General features: G+C 48.9%; 1 protein-coding gene across 1 annotated transcript in view; it reads right to left on the reverse strand.

Annotated features, from left to right (window-relative positions):
* Positions 1-19,854, reverse strand: part of Abhd2 (abhydrolase domain containing 2, acylglycerol lipase) — an 88,227-nt gene that overhangs the window by 8,894 nt on the left and 59,479 nt on the right. Inside the window, 5 exon segments of the mRNA XM_087901466.1 lie at positions 941-1,010; positions 3,371-3,481; positions 6,890-6,982; positions 9,975-10,069; positions 10,071-10,159. Coding sequence (XP_087757592.1) covers positions 941-1,010; positions 3,371-3,481; positions 6,890-6,982; positions 9,975-10,069; positions 10,071-10,159 — 458 coding nt within the window.

Here is a 19,854-nt window from a genome sequence, read left to right on the forward strand (position 1 = left end):
GCACGGCAGAAGGGAGGAGTCTGGCTCAGTGCTGGTTCAGGAAATACGGGAATTGTGTTGGTCACCAACTTAGGAAACACAAGGTTTGCCATAGGTGCTAAAAGAACAGATCAAAACCAGTTTACCTTTAATTTGTTTTATGATATCAATTTGTGCATCTATGTGAGCGTGTGCGCTCATGCATGCGAGGTCAGAGAACAACTTGGGAGTGACTCCTCTCCTTCCACCATGTGGGACCTGGTGGGACCATGTGGTTTTGAACTCAGAGCACTAGCCTTGGTGGCAAACACCTTCACCTGATGAGCTATCTTGCTGGCCTTCTTTTTGCTTTTGAGTTGTGGTCTTTCAACGCAGCTCTCGCTTGGCTGGGTATAAGTATACCAAGCTGGCACCAAACTCACAGCAATCCTCCTGCCTCAGCTTCTTGAGTACTGGTTATTACAGGTGCATGTTACCATGCCTAGTACATGTTTCAGAAGGCATGTTTCTTGTCACTTTGATACAGAACTCCCCCAATTTATTCTGTGTTTACCAGATCGTGGCAGAAATCTGAGAGTTCAGTACTAGACAGCATGTTAGTAAGATACAAATGGCCACAAGACAGGGTCAAGAGCAGCAAGAAAGTCAGATGGATCTCCCATGAGAACCCACGGCAGAATACAGGTGCTTTTATTACTATACGGTCAAAAGGATGTCTGAGGATAACCTGACTGCCTCAGGCAATTTCACAGACTTGAGAGAAGCCTGGTCTGAGTGTGGCTCTGGGACTTGAGACTATGGCAGTCACAGCAAGGGCAACCAGCTCAATAGAAAGTCTGAGTGACAAACTAGCGTGATGGTGACCAGATTCTGGCCCCGCTTCCCCCAGGGAACTTAGAAAATGTATTTTGGGCAAAGCTGGCTGCAGTGACACTGATTCTGAGGCGGGGCCGCCACTCACCCTGTGCAGGTATCTCATGCAGCTTTCTTCCTCATAGTATTCCTTCAGGGAGTTATAGCCGTGGAACTTTCTGGAACATGAGCACACACACACAAAGGTAAAATGACATCTCTTATAGAGCTGAGCCGATGACTGTCTGCTTTCCACACTAACTCACTGCAATGGCAGAATCCACACAGGCAGCGGCTTCTCTATGGTTCTAGCTATTGCACCAAAATGAACGCAAGCGGCAGAGTTTGGAGTCAAGAGCACGGGCTTAGGATCTGGATTCAAATCCTGGCCCTGCCACTTTCTGGTTGGGCAATCTCAGGCACATGTTCAAGATTCTTGGGTCTTAGCTATCTCACTGTAAAGTGGATCAAAGACAAGACCTTCCCTGATGGTGTTGTGAGACGGTATGGAAGGGCTTCCATGCGCCCAGCCTGGAGAAATCTCAGTCAATATAAACTGTAATACTCATCACTGGCTACTGCATCTTTTTGAGGCAGCATCAAATCGTTTATTATCTTTGACGAGATACTCAGGGCCACAGACATGTATGAGCTAGAACTCCGTTTTCAGCAGCGTTACCCTGGAGCTGCTGGAATGAAGTGTGCTGGAGACTAAGACATGACCAGTTTCCTCCACTCAAGGAGCAGTACCTGTCACTGGCCACCTGAGGTCTCACAACACCGGAGACGCTGACAGCTCTGCTCAGCTCCGGGCTGTGAGGCCTGGAGAGTTCAGTTTGGGCTCTGATGCCGAGACCCCAAATTCTATCGCAGGCCAGAAGACCTCTGAAATTCCCTTTCTTTCCTACGTTAAGAGGCTCTGAACGTGGCCCTTCCATTTCACTTCAAGTCCCCGAGACGTTGTGCCTCCCCTAGAGCTGAGCATCTCTTCCACCTCCAGCCTTCTTAGGTTCCCCAGTCTGGAAAGGACCCAGAAGGCTCAGGCTAGACCATTAGAGTCCCCTAGTGGGGAAGAGGCTGTGCGCAGAGATCACATCCAGGATGTGTGACTCTGTCCTCTGTGGTCTCCAAAGCATTCCATTCCTCCAGCATTGCTGGAGACCACTCTGTGAGGAAGCTGCCAGAGCAGTTTGATTACAGAACCGCCACCACCCAATACTACAGATGATGAAGGCCTTCACAAGAACTGAGGGGCTTTTCCTTTTGAGCTTAAATTATGATGATGGATGGGAAATTTATATTACATTAAAATTAAATTACTTTTCTATCCTTATTAGGACCACAGCAAGTTATATACGGTACCCTAAGAGAGCTAGGCATCGTTTATTTCTGTGGTGGTTTGAATGCAATTGGCCCCCATAATCTCATAGGGAGTGGCACTATTAGGAGGTGTGGTTCTGTTGGAGTGGGTGTGACTTTGTTGGAGGAAGTGTGCCACTGTGGGGGAGGGTTTTGAGGTTTCCTACGCTCAGGATCCTGCACAGTGTCTCAGTTGACTTCCTGTTGCCTGGAAGATGTAGGACTCTCAGCTACTTCTCCAGCGCTATTCTGCCTGCATGCCACCATGCTCCCCACTATGATAATGAACTGAACCTCTGCAACTGTAAGTGAGCCACCCCAATGAAATGCTTTCCTTATAAGAGTTGCCACAGTCATGGTGTCTCTTAGCAGCAATGAAAACCCTAAGACAATTTCCTCCTTTTAAATAGACTAGCAATTCCATAGTTTTTATTTGCTCTGAGAAAGCAGTAACTGGCCCCTTTGAATTTACTTGGTGTCAAAGGAAAGGAAGAACAAAATAGAGCTCTCACAGCCTCAGGCCAACAGTCAGCTAACTATCCAGGAGGACCTGTATGCTTTAGGCTACGTCTAACCGTGTCAAAGGATTGCGAAATGTGAAAGACAGGGACAAGGTCTGAGGCCAGCTCTACAAGTCAAGTTTCTGACTTCAATTAGGAGGTGTCGGTGCCAGCAGAGGTGAGATCATAGGAGCCGCAAGTCCAGGCAGGGAAAGACTGAATGAGAGTACCGGGTGGGGATTACATCTTCTGCCCAGAAGCCTCTTCGCCTCCTCCCCATGCCCAGAAAGTGGTTCCATGTGTTGTCGGGAACCTACAGGTCTCTTGGTCTACCTTTGGTCATCTGCTTTTGATAGCCTCAGCCACCGAAGTTGGATAAGCATTCTGACCATGTAAAAAAACTGCCCCCGCACACTGCAAAGGCAGGCCTGGGGGGGCGCTGATCTTGTCCTGTGTTGGACATATCAGTGTTGACGAGGGGGACCACTAGGTGGAGATACTTCACCCACCAGTTCAAGCTGCCCGTGCCACATGGTCAGAGTCTTTACCCATTTCCAAGAGATGAGAACTTTCCTACGATCCCTTCTCCTAAGCATTAGGTTCTGAATGGAATGAGAAGAAGCCGCCGAAGCAAGGGGAGCAAGGCAGTGGCGCCGGCAGAGCTGGCCTTGGGGACCCACCTCATCACATTGTCATCAATCTGCATCAGGGATGTTGCTGTGTAGAGCCGGCTCAAGTCCGTGTCCTCCAGGCTCTGGGGTTTCTTAACATGGTCTCCAAAAAGAGCTTGTCTAGAACAAGACACAGAAGTGAACAAGGCGATGCCGAAGAGAAGCCACCACAGTGAAGCCGGCTTTCCTGGCCACGGGCAGACCAGGAGCGCCAGTCGCCACGGGACCAGAGTTACGGTAAATCAAACATACAGCCCTCCAGTCTTTTATTTATTTTTGGTTTTTGTTTCCCTGTGTTACTGGGGATTGAACCTAGAGTCATAGGCATGCTAGGCAAACACTCTACTGTAGGCTGCAGCCCCAGTTCTTATTTTTTTTTTACTTGTATTGTTTATTTACTTACTTTTTTTTTTTTTAAACACAGGGTCCCCTGTAGTCCAGGCTAATTTTAAATTCCCCAGGTAACCAAGGATGACCTCAGGCTCTTGAGTTTCCTGCCTTTACCTCCCACATTCGGAGATTACAAGAATGTGCTATCAAGCCTGGCTCCTTTGTGCCTTTAGAATATTCAAGATGAGCATGCATAGGAAAATGAACTTTAAAGCCCTCTTTTCCTTCCAGGGTACCAAGATAAACTGAAGACTAGGTTTCAAGTTGGCCGGATATTATACAGCCTTTAGCACAGGGGAGGAGGCCCAGGAAGAGTGATAGGCAGCCAGCCAAACACGGGGATTCAGGTTTACACCGGTGTGGATGCTGCCAACCGCTGGCCGGCCCTTGCTCCCTTACAAGCTGCTCGTGTTGCTTAACAAGGAAGCAAACCAGTAACCCCTTTGGCATCTGGCAGAATCAGCAGCTCTCCACGGTGTCAGCTGAAAAGCTGTCCCTTGGTATTCACAGGCAATTAGTTTTACAATATTCCTCAGATGCCGGGCGCTGGTGGTGCACGCCTTTAATCCTAGCATTCGGGAGGCAGAGACAGGCGGATCTCTGTGAGTCTGAGGCCAGCCTGGTCTAGAGAGTGAGTTCCAGGACAGCCAGGACTACACAGAGAAATCCGGTCTTGAAAAAACAAAACAAAGCAAAGCAAAACAAAACAAACAACAAAAGGATATTCCTCAGAGATCCAAATCTATAGATACTCCAGGATTGGAGGGTGGTAGTGGTGGAACGGGATAGGGTGGAACACAGGGTCTCTTTGTGTTACCCAGGCTGTTCTCAGACTCCTAGGCTCAAGCAATCTTCTTGTCTCTTCTTTTTTGAGTAGCTTGGACAAGAACATGTGCCAGCATACCTGGCTTTAGGATGTGCATGTAACCCTGCCATCTCCTGCATGCTTAGTCACCTCTCAATGACATTAGGGATGGAATGAAAACAGTTGCTAGACTTGACTATACAATTTAGGAGATGAGTGAAAAACTTGCGGGTGTGAGGGTGATCAGGCTGGCTAGGCTGGTGACCCCCTCACCCCTCACAGCTCTCTGTGTGTCTCTATAGGAGCTGCATGCTTGGTCAAAGAGGATGACCTTCCCTAAACAAGAAATGGTCTTCGGTCAAGGACACACAAGTAGCTATGACCCCCTGCTAGGACCTCCAAACAAACTCTCAGGAGGTAAACTTGCACACATTCGGCACAGATAAAGCCAGGACTAACCGTGATCTCCATCCGCTATGGTTTGGACCTGTGCATCTGTGGAGATAGAGGAGTGGGATCCATACAGAGGTCGTTTCTATGAAGAGGAATGTCCATTTAGGACATGACAATGATGGTAGGGATGACAACGGGCAGGGTGGACTTCCCTTCCAAGCTGGTGTTCTCAGTCACACAGCCGAGGGAGGACTGGGTCTGCTTTGAGGGTTGGCGCGACAGTAGGAAACAGTCATGCCAGAAACGCGGGGCTCTGTATCCATTTATAACCTCCAAAAGAAGATCAGCATCCTTTCTTAGAACTTACTTTTTCCCAAATAAGGCGGCAAAGGATTGGATTCAGAGCCTAAAGTTTCCCTCAGATTTCAGTCAGTTGGCTTTCTATGGTAAACACACCAACATGCCTTCCCAATTTGCTAGCAATTGCATAATGAACCTTCAGGACTTTTTAGCAACACTCGCACTTCCATTCTAGAGGTGCAGACATAGGGACTTAAATACTCTAACTTCACCCATCTGGCTAGAGAGCCTCAGTAAATCAGACCCACCGGAACTGCAGCTGGGCTGCCTCCAACTCAGTGGTCAGCATGTGACCGCTGTTCAAATCACATAGTTGAGTAGGATTGTTGACGTTGCCTCGGCACAGGGGACAGAAGTCTCTCCTCAACCAACCTGACACAAGGCCCTGAGGACAAGCCTTGTAGCTTTGTAGTTTGAGGGTCTGTGAGCACCACCCTTGCTCAGGTACCATGTGAGTCCACTCACAGGAAGCTCAGCTTGGTCTGGGGTGTGTGGCTAAGCTGAGCTAGACAATGCTGTTTTAATCACTACGGTGGAGGGAGGAAATTAAGAGGTGAGCACTGGGGCGCATGCCTGTGGGCCCAATATGCAGGAGGCTGCAGCAGGAAGATTGCTTGAGTTCAAGAGTTTAGGGTCAACTTAGGCAACACAGTGAGACCACAACTAAAACAAACAATTTCAACCTCCCCCAAAACTCCCCTCCAAAACAACCAACCAACCAAAAGGACCAAGAAACTGATCACCTAGAATGCTTTTTTTTTCCTCATGGCGGTGCCAAGAGTCCCCACTAAAGTATTTCTTGAGTGTTCCTTGGGTGCCAGGCTCTAGGACAGTATTGTGACCCTTTAATACAGTTCCTCATGCTGTGGTGACCCCAACCATAAAATTATTTTTCTTGCTACTTCATAACTGTAATTTTGCTACTGTTATGAATCATAATGTAAAAATATCCATGCTTCCTGATGGTCTTAGGTGACCCCTGTAAAAGGGTCATTCAACCCCCTAGGGGATTGAGACCCACAAGTTGATAACCCAGAGGAAGCCTCAGACAACCAGCTTGAAGCGAGAAGGGTGACTGAGATGGGCCTCAAGGGACAGTGTGGGCCCCGTGGGCAGATGCTGGCAGGGATAGAGGTGTGGAGAGGCCAAGGGAGCAGGGGTCTCCACACACCCCCGTCTAGTTAGAGGGGAAGGGAAGAGCCACAGAAAAGGGAGAGAAACCAACTCTCTATATGGAAATATATGGAAACTCTAGATATGGAAATAACTAGAGCAAAGCCATTGCTGACATCCCCTGGCCAACTGCTCCCTCCGCACGGCTCAAAGGGCCTGAGCCTTGAGCAGGCAGGCGATGGTGCGCTACTCTGAGCCTCCTGTCACGTGGCTGAAGCTGAGGACTGGCCAAGACCCAGGGCTGAAGCCCTTCCCAGCAGCCTCCTGAGGAGGAAGACACTTAGAATGACAGGTCCCATCACGGCTACTCTCACTGGGTACACAATGGCAGGCGAAGAGCCTCCTCGTCGCGTCTTAGCAGGAGTTACCCTGAGGCACCCCCTGAGACAGAAGAGAAGGTGGCATACCTGTGAGACAGGATGATCTTCTTCATGTTGTCGGCCATGAGGAAGTTGTAGAATCGGCGGCACTGGTCCCACTGCATGAAGGTCTCCTGGGCCCTGGAAGAACCACAGCAGATGAGAGGCGCCATGACTGCGGCACGGGGCTATGTGGGCAGCGCATGCTGGCTCTGCCCGTGTTGGATATCAGCTTTGACGGGCTGCATCCAGACATCTGGGGAGAAGTCACAAAGCCCTCTGAAGATGACCCTGCAGGAAGCCTCCAGGGCCATAATGGCACAGCTGGCTGCTGGTAGCAGGCCCGACACCTCCTGACCTGCCAAGAATCTGCTGCTACTGCTTAAATAAATAACTGGGTAGCATAAAGGTGTGTGTGATGTGTTCACCAAACAAAGGCTGAAGCTTCATGTGGAGAAGAACACGCTTTCCGAGAAGCCCCTAGCATGTACGGGACTTCCCTAAACCTGCAGGTAGAAACGCAAGCCACATCATCACAATCAAGCCACACCATCACAGGTGGGACATTATGAACACATACCTAACGTCCTATCTCTCAACCATCGAGCCACAGCCCACTACTCCTCTACTTGGTTCCTCCTCTCTTGACCTTCAGCCCCCTGGGGCTGCTTGCTCTGAGAGTCCTGTCCTGGTCCCTCAGAGGCCCTGTTTTCTCTTGATCTCATTCATTTCTCCCTCTGCTTAGATCCTGACTGGGGAGCATCCTTGCTTTTGTTAGGACCTACCTAAGAGAAGAGGGGCTGCAGAGGTAAGGAGGGGAGGGTGATCCTGGCCATAAAGTCACGTGCCAGCAGTGCAGAGGTTTTCAGGTGCAATATCACGGGTGCTGCATTGCAGAAAAGTCCCTGAGTTCACAGGGATCCAGAGCCCAAGGAGGGTGAGGACACAGATGCTGGGCCAATGAGCAACATGCCTTTGAAGGGCGGCAGTGTCTGCCTGGGATTTAGGAGATCTAATGAACAGAGAGGTAGAGCGCGACACATGTGGCGACACAGGGTACCAGGATGGACTGTAAGTATTACTCACAGAGGGACGAGGAGCGGTGGGGTCATGAGAGCGCACAGGAAACTCTGAAGGGGAGCAAGAGAGGATGCTATAGTCTCAGATAGCCTTACGAGATGAGTGGTGTACACCCAAGGAGAACCTCACTCATGAGAGTAGAGAGAATCCCAGGGGAGGGGCTGCTGAGGTGGCTCGGTGGGCAAAGGCGCTTCCTGCTAAGTGACAAGCTGGGTTCAGTCTGTAGATCCCACATGGTAGGACAGGATTGAGTTTCAAAAACTGTCCCCTGGTCAGGCACCATGGCGCACACCTTTAATTCCAGCACCCAGAGGAGGCAGAGGCAAGCAGAGTTTTGTGAGTTTGAGGCTAGCCTGGTTTACATAGCACGGTTTATGCCAGACATGGCTATACACAGAGACCATTTTATATGTTCTCTGACCTCCACATGTGTGCTGTGGCATGAATACACACCCATTCCCCACAAACAGACAGACAAACAAACAAGCAAATGTAATTACAGAGAAGATCCCAGAGATATCGTTAACATCGCGTGAGGTGGGCAGGACCCTGTGATGGGGACTGTGTGGCTACTCAGAACCCTAGAGGAAAAACTTGCAAGCTATGTTTGTGGGAGCTGCCTGTCAGATGTAAGAAATGAATTTTATATTTGGGATGTCAGTCAGAATGCAATGCACTTTCCTGTTCATCCTGCCCAGCTGCCATGCAGGGACGAAAAGGCTCCTGCCTCTAGCGTCTGCAGGAAGAGAAGGTTACACTGGTCTCATGTATGGAATGTTCCTTCCTTCCTTCAGCCATGGCTATGAGCCCCAGACAGTGCCAGCACACAGGACAACGGCGCTTCTGTCCTGCCACACAAGATTCCATGTGGAGGACGGCAGGGTCTCAGCCAAATGCCAATCACAGTCTAGAGACGCAACCGACCTTTTCCTCTCCTATTGTATGAGACTCATGACAATAGGCAATTGCGTGTCTGAGCTCCCGGAGGTCTCAGGGAAGGGCGGAGGGACAGCACTTCACCTTACCTTGCTAACTGTGCTGCTCATCTGCCAACAGCAGATGGCGATATTGCTGCAAATTGCAAGGAAACTTGTTTATTGTAAGATTGAGAGGCCAGGAGGGAGGAGAAGAAAAGGGCAAATTTGTCACAAGCTTCCTATTTATAAAACCCAGTGCTCTCTGAACACTAGGTTAGTGTCCACGGCAAGTTCCCGGAACCAGGGCTGGGAAGGAATCTAATGGTTTCTAACACAAAAGATGTCAGGGTGCTGAACCTGACCAGCGGTCATCGGACTGGCCTTTGTGATCTCTGATCTAAGCCACCCTCCTCATTTCCCAGTGCCCAGTAGTGATGCTGCTGACAATTATGTTCTGTAGCCAGCATTGTTCTGAGTCCTTCACACATGAACTCATCCTGGAGAGTTTGCTGGCAGGAGACTAAGGGCTGAGGTACACATTTGCTCCCTAGGCTAGCTTCCCAGGATGCTGAGAGATAAATCCTTCAGGTTAGGGCACTTAGATGACTTCCAAATGTCCCTTCAGACACCATCTGACACTCAACCATCCTGCTGGATGGAGGGATCTAGGGTCACAAGGCCCAGGGGTCAGACACTGTTGTTTCCCGTGTTCTCTTGTTAACACGTAGTTCTGCCATAGTACTGACATTCAGACATAATCTGAGACTCCCTAGGGAAGCAGCAGCTATTACAGTGGCTTTGGTAATCCAATTACAGATCTGATCCTAAAATACCATGACGCACCTCAAACCTAACCGGCCTGCTGAGGCAACTCTGGTGTACAACACAGAAGCAGATCTAAGAGTTGGAAAGTTCGCTCGGTCTGCAAGGGGCTCCCTGGAACCTGCGCTAGGGTCTCGGCTTAGCTCAACAAACGCATACCGTCAACTGGAGGACCCAACAGAAGATGTGTGTGCACGACTGTGTGTGTGTGTGTGAGTGTGTGTGTATGTGTGTGTGTGTGTGTGTGTGTGTGTGTGTGAGAGAGAGAGAGAGAGAGAGAGAGAGAGAGAGAGAGAGAGAGGCAGACGACTCACCTCAGTGCGCTGTACCCCTGGCACACGCTGACACAACACAGGACCTTCTCCTGGTTTGCCTGCGTCTCCCCCAGGTATTTGCACACGATGTTACCCGCCCAGGCTGAAGCCCACGACAACCAGCTGGGTCTGGGGATATGTCTTCTTGATGTAGTTCACCATGGCTCCAAACTCCCATGTGCAGCCTGAGGGCAAAAGGTGAGGTCACCTGGTCATTTCAAATGCGACAAATATTGAAGAACATGCAAGCTAGAGACTTTACTAACTGGGAGCCGCTACGCTGAAAGAACGAGACATACATACGTGCATATATGTTAAGAAACATATATGAAGAAAAGAAACATATATGGACATTAGTAGAGTTTGTGAGCAGATGCACACATATCCATAGATTTACGATGCTCCTTTAAAGGTGGACTGTGATTTACCAGTTTAGGTGCTCATGGGCAGCCAACAGATCTTTAGGGTGAGTATAAGCACCCATGTTCGTGCATAGATATACACACAAGCTAAAGTTAAACCCCATAGGGGACTGATTGGCTTCTTCGCTACAAATTGAGGTGGCATACCCATGTGTACAATGATTCATGGTGTTAAGACCCAAAGGACATTATTTACAGGATCTTCTTGCCGACTCTGGGGAGGGGAAGAAGATGAACTCCAGTCCAGGGGACACCTGGGATGCTCTGCAGGGTTCAGCTGAATGTCCTTGGTGACCTAGGGATAGGTGCCAAGGGAGGCCAACTCATTCAGGAACACTCAGAGGGGCCGTGTGAATGGAGAGGATGTTTGGGCCTGGTTTGCCCAGGAGGAATGATCTCAGTTGGTGTCCTCTGGGAAGCTGGCGGCGTCAAGCCAGGCCTCTATAACTTTGCTAAGAGAAAGAGGCTGGAGGGCAAAGGATTTAGCAAGTCCTTCTGAGGGGCCAAGGCTGGACTCCAGGGAGCCCACTTAAGGTTAAACCTAGCTGAGAAACTATTGGAGGCTAGCAGAAGCACACACTGCACACACCAGCGCGGAAGAGTGGATTTGCAATGGTAACGGGAACTGCTGCCCTGCCAGTGGCACAGTGGTTGGAGAGCCCTAAGGGCCCAACAGTAGCTTCCAGAATTGGCAAGCTATGGGAAACAACACTTTCAGAGACTATGATAACCGCCTTCTGTCTGTGCTGTTTGATACAAACTAGAGACATTTGGGAAGCAGGAACCTTAACTGAGATGGTCCTCCACCAGACTGGGCTGCAGGCAAATCTGATGGGTATTTGTGGGGGGAGGATTAATGACTGATGGGAGATGGCCCAACCCACTACGGGTGGTGCTGGGCAGCTGACCTTGGATTGTACAAAAAGCAAGCTGAGTGAGTCGTGAAAAGCAAGCAATAAGCAGCCGCCCTTCATGGTCTCTGCTTCAGTTCCTGCACTGAGGTTCCTGTTTGAGTTCCTGCCTTATGGACTGTGACCTGGCAGTCAGAAAATGAAATGAATCATTTCCTTCCCCGAGTTGCTGTTGGTCATGGAATTTAATAACAGTAACAGAACCCAAACTAGGCACATCTACAGTCTTCATCTTTTTCCTGGAAGGAGGCTGGGTCTTATATATCCTAGCCTGTCTTCAGAATATTTGGGGGTGGGATCTAAAGGGCATGGGTGCTCTTTGGAGGGTCTACGTGTACCACTAGGCCCAATAACCATTTCTGTAGCGAAGAAGGAGTTTGTTTGGACATTACGGCTCACTCATGTCATCTTAGAATCTGGGAGGCTGAGTTTATAGTCAAGCTAGAGCAACTTAGCAAGGCCTTGTCTCAAAAAAGAAAAAAACATAAAACAAAGCAGGCCTGATGGTACACCTCTGTAACCCAGCACCCTAGGTGCACACATGCATGTCTGTATGTTGAGGCAGGATTGCGTGAAGTAGAGGACAGGTTGGGCTATCTAGTGATTTCCAGGCTAGCCTGGACTACATAGAAAGATGTTGTCTCACAAAACAACAACAAAGTGACCAGCCCTGAACTACGTGAGAAAGAATTTTTTGGTTTTGTTTTATTTATTTGTTTTTCAAGGCAGGGTTTCCCTGTGTAGCCCTGGCTGTCCTGGAACTCGCTCTGTAGACCAGGCTGGCCTCGAACTCAGAGAGAGAGAGGCCTGCCTCTGCCTCCCGACTGCTGGGATTAAAGGCATGCATCAAACTGCCCAACAAGAAAGTATTTTTTGAGGTTCTTCCCTTTCTGTTTCTGGGGGATCTCCATCCAGGTTTCCTTCCCTTTCTATATGCAGTAAGCAACCTGCACAGATGGGGGCGCTGTGCAGCGTTTTAGGAGCTCTAAAGTCAAGCAACTTTCCACATTCCCTAGTGCAAGGCTTTCCCGGGAGGGCAGCTCCTGGCCACCACAGCCAGGCACTCCCCGAAGATCCTTCCTTCTGCCTGACAAGAACAAGCAGTTTTCCCTTTCCTTTTTCTAGTTCAGGTTGGCTTGGGATTCACTGGGAAGCCCACGCTAAGCTGTCTCCAACTTGTGACAATCCTCCTGCCTCAGTCTCCCATGTGCTGCTACTAGGGGTATGAGCCAGGACACCCAGCTTCAGCTTTGCGCAGTCGCTTTGTGGCGATGTTCCTCCGCAAAGAGGGAACGAGAAAACCGGCCTGGAAGTGAATCTCACAGCAAAGGGCTGGGGGTGGGCTCAGGGGTAGATGTGCCTGTTTGGTAATATGTGGCCTAGGCTTGATTCTTCGGCACTGAAAAAAGAAGTAAGTGTCACTGCGAGAGTGAGGCGCTGACTCAGCGCATGGGAACTCACTCCAAACGCTTGTTCTTGGGCCCTTGCCCCAAACCTTCTGACCTAGGAGCTCCAGAGGCAGGATTACACAGAGAGCTGCAGGGTTCTAACCAAGTTCCTCCTGCAGAGGGTTTGGGAGGGCTGAGTCTACATTTCAATGTGATGTCATATGATGCCGACCCTGTTAGCCGAGGGGTCCACTGGAGAATTGCCATCTTAGTTGACAGGGAAGGTGGATAAAGGAAGGTGTATGGTGGCATACACTTGAAATTCTAGCACTTGGGAGGTGGATGTGGCGGGTGGCAGGGGGTCTGGAGTTTAAAGTTGTCGTTGGCCACACAGCGTGCTCCAGGTCAGCCTAGGCTACATGAGACCATACCGAAAACCAGAAAAGGTCTAACTCTTTGAATCATTGACATTACAGGCCGAAGGACTGTTGAGTTCAGGCCCAGCCTGGGTTACATAGTTAGACCCCATCTCAAATAAGAACAAAATAAAAAACATGGCATTTTAGTCTAGCAATTCCAATTCTGGAAACCTTATGCTGCTGTATATGTGTGCAAAGATGTATGTACATGGATGGTCTTGGCAACTGCTGTTTGCAGCAGCGAAGACCTGGGAACAAGCTCTAGCGGGTGGGGTACATGGAGCACTGTCCCACTGTGAAAGGGGAGGACAAAGAAGGATCTGACCTGCTGGGTGAATGACAATTCATCCTTCAGAGGGACCAAAACAAGGGAGGGAGCAGGAGAGGTACCATTCTTAGGTTTAAAAGGGAGATATATGTGTGTATAAATTTAATCAAGTATTTGTGAGAAACTGTGGCAGATACCAACGAAAGAACTGTGGGTCTCTTGCAACCTAACTAGTTTAAATCTCCAGCCAAATAAGATTCCCCAAGGCCAGTTTCAACTATGCTAAGGAGACAGGACACATCAGTAAATGTGGATAGAAATCTAAGCTGGGGACATTATTTGCATAAGGAGTGGTTTTAAGGGGATTTTTTTTTTTTTACACTGTTAAATGTAAAAATCTTACTTCTCTACCACTTCTTTGGATTTTTGCCTAATATCAGCCTTGGCTCATCACTCATATCTTTCTGCTGTGTTCTAACACTGAGAGAGCAGCTATTAGATTATAAACTCCATAAAGACGTCCTTTTGCTTCCTGCTGCATTTTGGAGCCAGATGCCTAAAGGATGGATGCTTAATCGGCATGGCCTAAGCCAAGAGACGGCAGGGGGAGGCACACTCTGTCACAGGCTTTCTGTTTGCATCACACAGATGAAGAAACAGAACTGTCTTGTCCTCCCCTACAAGGTGAGTGAGTGGGGATGCTGTCCTGAGCAGGGACGGGGATGCTGTCCTGAGCATGGGGGGAGGATGCTGTCCTGAGTGCGGATGCTGTCCTGAGCATGGGGGGAGGATGCTGGCCTGAGGATGCTGTCCTGAGCGCAGATGCTGTCCTGAGCGCGGATGCTAGCCTGAGAGGGAATGCTAGCCTTTGGTACTTGGCGTCTGAACTCCAAGCCCAAGTCTTCCGCCCTGTATCACAAACCTACAGAGGCAGCCGTACTGCAGGGGAGTACTGTTCAATTATTAAAGACTTACTGTCTTCCTACCTGACCCCTCTTTGCACTGCTTCGGTTGGAATCTAATTATTTGAGACCTGGTGCAGTCATAAAACTTGGATTTGCTACGCAACTGAGGAGCAATTACAGCTAACGGCGTAGGTTCTTCGGGAACCTTCATTTCATTAAATGGAAACACATCTGATCTGGATAAAGGGCCAGCTCTGCCCAGCGCTAGATAGGCTGCTGTCTACGAAGAGCAGCCACCTGTCCTAGGCCAGGGAAGGTAGGCACGATGTGTCTGCCTAGTGCCAGCACTGCCCACCTCATGGCGCTAGAACTCCCGATGCTCCTAGGCCTACCCTGGCTTTCTCCGCTAAAGACTACAGTAATCTTTATGTCCACAGTGGGGGTTTAGCGAGGTTCTATGTATTTGATCCTTCTGGGATTAGCACCAATAACAAGATTAGACAGCTAATCTCACTGTAGCTCTCAAAGACAAGATGAAATATGAGCCACTAGGTTGGCTTTCGAGAGACAAGTCCCACAAAACGACAGGACAATACTGGGAAGGAAATGGGCAAAAAGTTGCTGTCTCTTCTTCAAGCCTCCTCCCTTACATTAAGACAAGGACTTTTTGAAAGCTACTATTTCAAAAGCTATTCCTGGGCTGGGGATGTAGTTCCGTTGGTAGAGTGCTTGTCTAGTATGCAGGAAGCCCCAGGCTCCATCAGAAGTACCACAAACCTGGGTGAGGTGATACAAGACTAATGCTAACACTTGGGAGGGGGAAGTACAAGGGTCAGAAGTTCAAGGTTATCCTTGGCAGAATAGTGAGTTTCAGGCCAGCCTGAACTACAGGAACCCCTATCTCAAAACACAAACCAAAGGCCAAGATCAAATCCCCAAATGGCATGAATATGACTAAGCAGGCTAAAATACACGGCGCCAGCGACATGGTGTTCCTGGGCATGCAGCAGCTGAGTCACTGTGCATGCTCCACACCAGGCATGGGCCTGGCATTTGGTGGCTATGTCACAGGATGGGAAGTGACTAAGAAGAAAGCTTGAATCATGCTCCACAAAAGCACACACTGGGCACACACCCTGGCCGGCACCAGTCCCGTGGGCGGGTAATAAGCACATGAATACCTGTCCCACTAAGTTTAACAACATGGCTCCCTGACAGCAGGTGGTTGGGGCCCAGCAACTCCTGTCACTTTCGTGGTAAGGGTACATGAATCATTTCTTAAAGCCGAGGGGAAGCTACCCAAGATGAGTCACCCAGGAAGAAAACAGCTATAGAAAAGAAGTTAGCTCGCCTTGTTCTTATCTCAGAAAGAAACTGAGTACTTCCAGCTTTGTCTGTCCTGGAAATGCCTTCTTATGGCTGTGGGCTTACACACCAGGATCTTACACACTAGGATCTCTCACACTGGGACCTTACACACCGGAATCTCATAGATCAGGTTCTTATACACTGGGATGTTACACACAGGGATCTCAGACACCAGGATCTCACACACCAGGATGTCACACACCGGGATCTCACACATCAGGATCTTACCCACCTGGGTCTTACCAGAACCTCACAGTGCTGTGCCGCCTGTCCTAAAGCACATGGCCCTACTCCTTAGCAACTGTCCCCTAAGATGCTTGAGCTTCGGCCACATCACTGCCTTCACTTCCGCCTTCCTTCTCCTCCTCTCCCGTGTCCCTAGTCCATCTCCTTTCCCTTGGTGTCCACTGCCATTATAAGAAGGCTTGACTCTTCTTTTTGGTTTTGAGACAGGGTTTCCCTGTGAGTAACCCCAGCTGTCCTGGAACTCGCTCTATAGATCAGGCTGGCCTCAAAGAGGGTTCCCAGCATCTACATGGTGACTCTAAACAGTCTAGTAACTCCAGTTGCAAGGGACCTGACCCTCTTCTGGGCACTAGGCATCCATGTGGTGCACTTACATACATGTAGTTAAGACTCATACACAGAAAATAAAAAGAAAATAAACCTTTCCTTTTTTTAAAAAAAAAAACCTTAAGTATTTAAATATAGCATATACTGAAATAAAGCATTATGCCTGTACTAAATTTTAAAAATTGATCACAGGTTGGGGCTGGAGAGATGGCTCAGCTGTTAAGAGCACTGACTGCTCTTCCAGGGGTCCTGAGTTCAATTCCCAGCAACCACATGGTGGCTCACAACCACCTGTAATGAGATCTGGTGCCATCGTATGGCCTGCAGGAACACATGCAGGCAGAACACTCTAAGTCACCAGGCCCACTTTCTGTGCCTGAGAAGCTCTTAGACACCCTTTGGTCTTCAGTCTAAAATGCATCTGACTGAAAGCCCTTTCTACTTAGTGGTCGCTCATGCACAGAGAGGGGCAGGAGGCTGTTCGGGAACAGGGATTTTGACAGAGGGCTAGATGGCCTTGGTGTGAGACCTAGGTCACCTGCTCATCAGCTTTGTGATCTTTAGCTAGTTATTCAGCCTTGCTTGGGCCTCCTTACCTGTCACAGAGGCCAACTGACTTAACAGGGCATAAAAAGTACTCAGGGGCAGCCCATGGCATGTGCCAGGAAAGTTATAGTTCCTAGTAAAAGTGCCCACCATCACCAAGGTGAGATACTTTTAAATGTTCAAATACCCTTGTTTCTCTATACGCTACTATTCTCAGCAACACACACACACACACACACACACACACACACACACACACACACAAAACTATGTTTTACATACACATTCTACTATAACAAATGGTACCCCAAACAGGAAATGAGTAATAGAACAGAAGTGGGTTAAGTTGGGGTTAAGAATCATGCACTAAGAATGCTGGTTCTGCTCCTCTGGTCATATGATTAAGGCAAGGCACTTAAGCTCCCTAAGCTGTAAAGTGGGGGCACCAATTAAGAGCGATCTCCAGCGCAGGAAGACTCAAATGAAGAAATACGCAGAGTTCAGCGCAGTCTGCCCCTCATTAGCGTGAGATCAATGGGAGCTGCTAAGAAAGGCTTTCCTTAACCAATTATCTCTCCTAGGCGGCACCAAGGAGCCTAAGAACGTGTAATCACCCACTTAGGAAATCCTTCGTTAATGATGGCTGCCGACAAAGGGTTAGTGCTTCTGTGCTTCTAACTGAGTTCCAGACTGAAAAGTAGGGGAAGGTCGTGAAGATTTTCCTAGGGTACTGCAGAATGGGCAGAGTACAGGGCTCCTGCCAATGCCCTCTTCCGTTTTCTACTCAGTCTTGAAAAAGACAAAAGGGTTTTCTCAGTGAGGGGAAAGCCAGGCTCTAGAACAGAAGTTCTAGAGCGGTGAGTGTTACACCAGGGAGAAGTCGCCTAGCTACCAGGTACACCTGCCGAGGTTGTTGTCACCTCCAATGCCACTTCAGGGCCACTGTCTTCCATATCTGCCTGCAGAGCCCTGAGCCAGCATTTAGCGGTTTCTGAGAGAGAGTGCTTCCTAAGGCCAAGCAGGACTCTGAGCACTGGGAGTCAGAGTAGGGAGTACAAAGGCTTGCTCTAGCGGAGTGGACAGAGAGACAAGAGCTAAACATGTTAATAAGTCCATTTTAAAAATTGCAAAAACCAGCCAGGTGTGGTAGTTCATACCTTTAATCCCAGCTCTTGGAGGAGGGGGGCAGAGGCAGACAGATCTCTGAGTTCAATGCTAGCCTGTTATACAGAACGAGTTCCAGGACAGTCAAAACCATATATATATATATATATATATATTACCAATTAGTAACCTCAAGACTTAATTCTCATGGAGAACGCTTAGGAGCAGTGGGGAGAAGACTGGGTGGTGTGGACGGGGTCACATTACTTGCAGGGAGAAGAGTCCGTGAAGGGTTCTCATAGAAAGTGACATCTTCGTAGAGACGCAAATGACAGGAGAAGCTAAGTGAGGGCCATGGAAAGGATTTCCTAAGAACCTGGGCATCCGGAGATGAGCAGACCCAAGTCCCTCTGGCACAGAGACCTGCTGGGGTCAGTCAGGGCATGGTGCTAACATACACTCAGGGTGGGGATCAAGAAGTCTGCCTCATATCCTGGGGATCCAGAGAGCCCCCCACTCTAGTATCACATCCAATCACTACTACGACGACGGCTCACTTAGGAATCTGGCAAAAGTGAGGGAAGGTGATTCAAAAGGCCTAAGAAACACACCAGCCAATTTTGTAACATATGGACCTGATATGGGTTCTAAACTGACCAACCCGCAGTAAAAGGAGAGCAGAAGGAAGACAGCTGGGAGAAATGAACTGCTCTTTGGGAACTCAAGCGGTGCTGTTTTAGCTAAGATGCTGTATCGTGCTCGTGTTTAGGCTACGAGATCAATGTTGTCTCCCCAGATCCATATACAGAAGCTCTAATCGCTGGTCCCTCAGAATGCCACTGTGTTCAGAGGTATAATTACGCTAAAAAGAGGTGGTTAGGGCAGGCTCTGATACATACAGGTGATGTCCTTTAAGACGACGTTAGGACACTGAGAAGTACCTGACAGAAGCACAGATGGGGGCCATCTACGGGCCACACAGAGAGCTCGGAGATCCAGACTCTTGCTTCTGTCATTGTGGGCAAATACATTTCTGCTGGATGAGCCACCAGACGGTGCACTGCTGTAGTCCAAACAAGTTAAAATAGTTCCTAGCGTGTCATAGCACAACACACTGAAGCCGTGACAGACGAGAGGCCCAGCTGATTGGGACTTGTTTCCAAATAACCTTTGAGAGAGGATGTGGGAAGGGGTGGCTGACAGAAGGAACAAGGCTGGGTAAGACTGGTAATGAGCTGCGAGAGTCTTGAAGCAGGCGCTAGGATCCTGGGGTTTATCCTGAGTTCACTCAACTGTCCTCTCTCCCTGCTCTGGAAGTTTCTACAATGAACACAAGATCTTTGAAATTTTCCCAAGGGGAAGTCTACCAATGAATCAGTTGTATGACCACTGACTTCTACAGAGGGCTAGAAGTCCTCTATGAAGATTAATAACCACCCAGTTCCTGAAAGAAGAAAGTATAAACTGCCCATACAAAGTCTTCTAAGTTAATATATAAATCACAGTTCTGAAGAAAAATTGTGGTAGGGCTGTGCTAAGAGTTGGGTATTATCTACTTTCCATTCTTTAACTCCACTGAAGTTAAGCTTGGGAGTGTTCTGAACTTTGGCTAAGAAATTATGGCCAGGAGTGATCTCTATCATTTCTAGGTAGAAGCTTCTAGAGCCAGGCTCTCGCTGTGCCCTGTGAAGCTGGTCATGTTCCGGCTGGTGGCTGCTCTTAGAACCTGGGCCTTTGTACAAAGACGGCAGTGATGGAAACCCAGGGCCCTAGGTTATGCCAGGAATATGTAGGGTGAGCAGAAATACATCTCTGCTTTGGAACTGCTGGATGTTGGGGACATGGATCAGTTAGTCTATCTCGTCTCCTGCAGAAATTCAAGGCGGAATTTGACCAAATTCTTCAAAAGTTCAGCTGAAAGGAAAAGTGTGGGTGACCAAAGCACACCCCGAAGGAGCAGTGAGTCAGGGTTGACG

The sequence above is a fragment of the Myodes glareolus genome, chromosome 24, assembly GCF_982192425.1.
Source record: "Myodes glareolus chromosome 24, mMyoGla1.1, whole genome shotgun sequence".
In the NCBI taxonomy this organism is placed as follows: Eukaryota; Metazoa; Chordata; class Mammalia; order Rodentia; family Cricetidae; genus Myodes; species Myodes glareolus.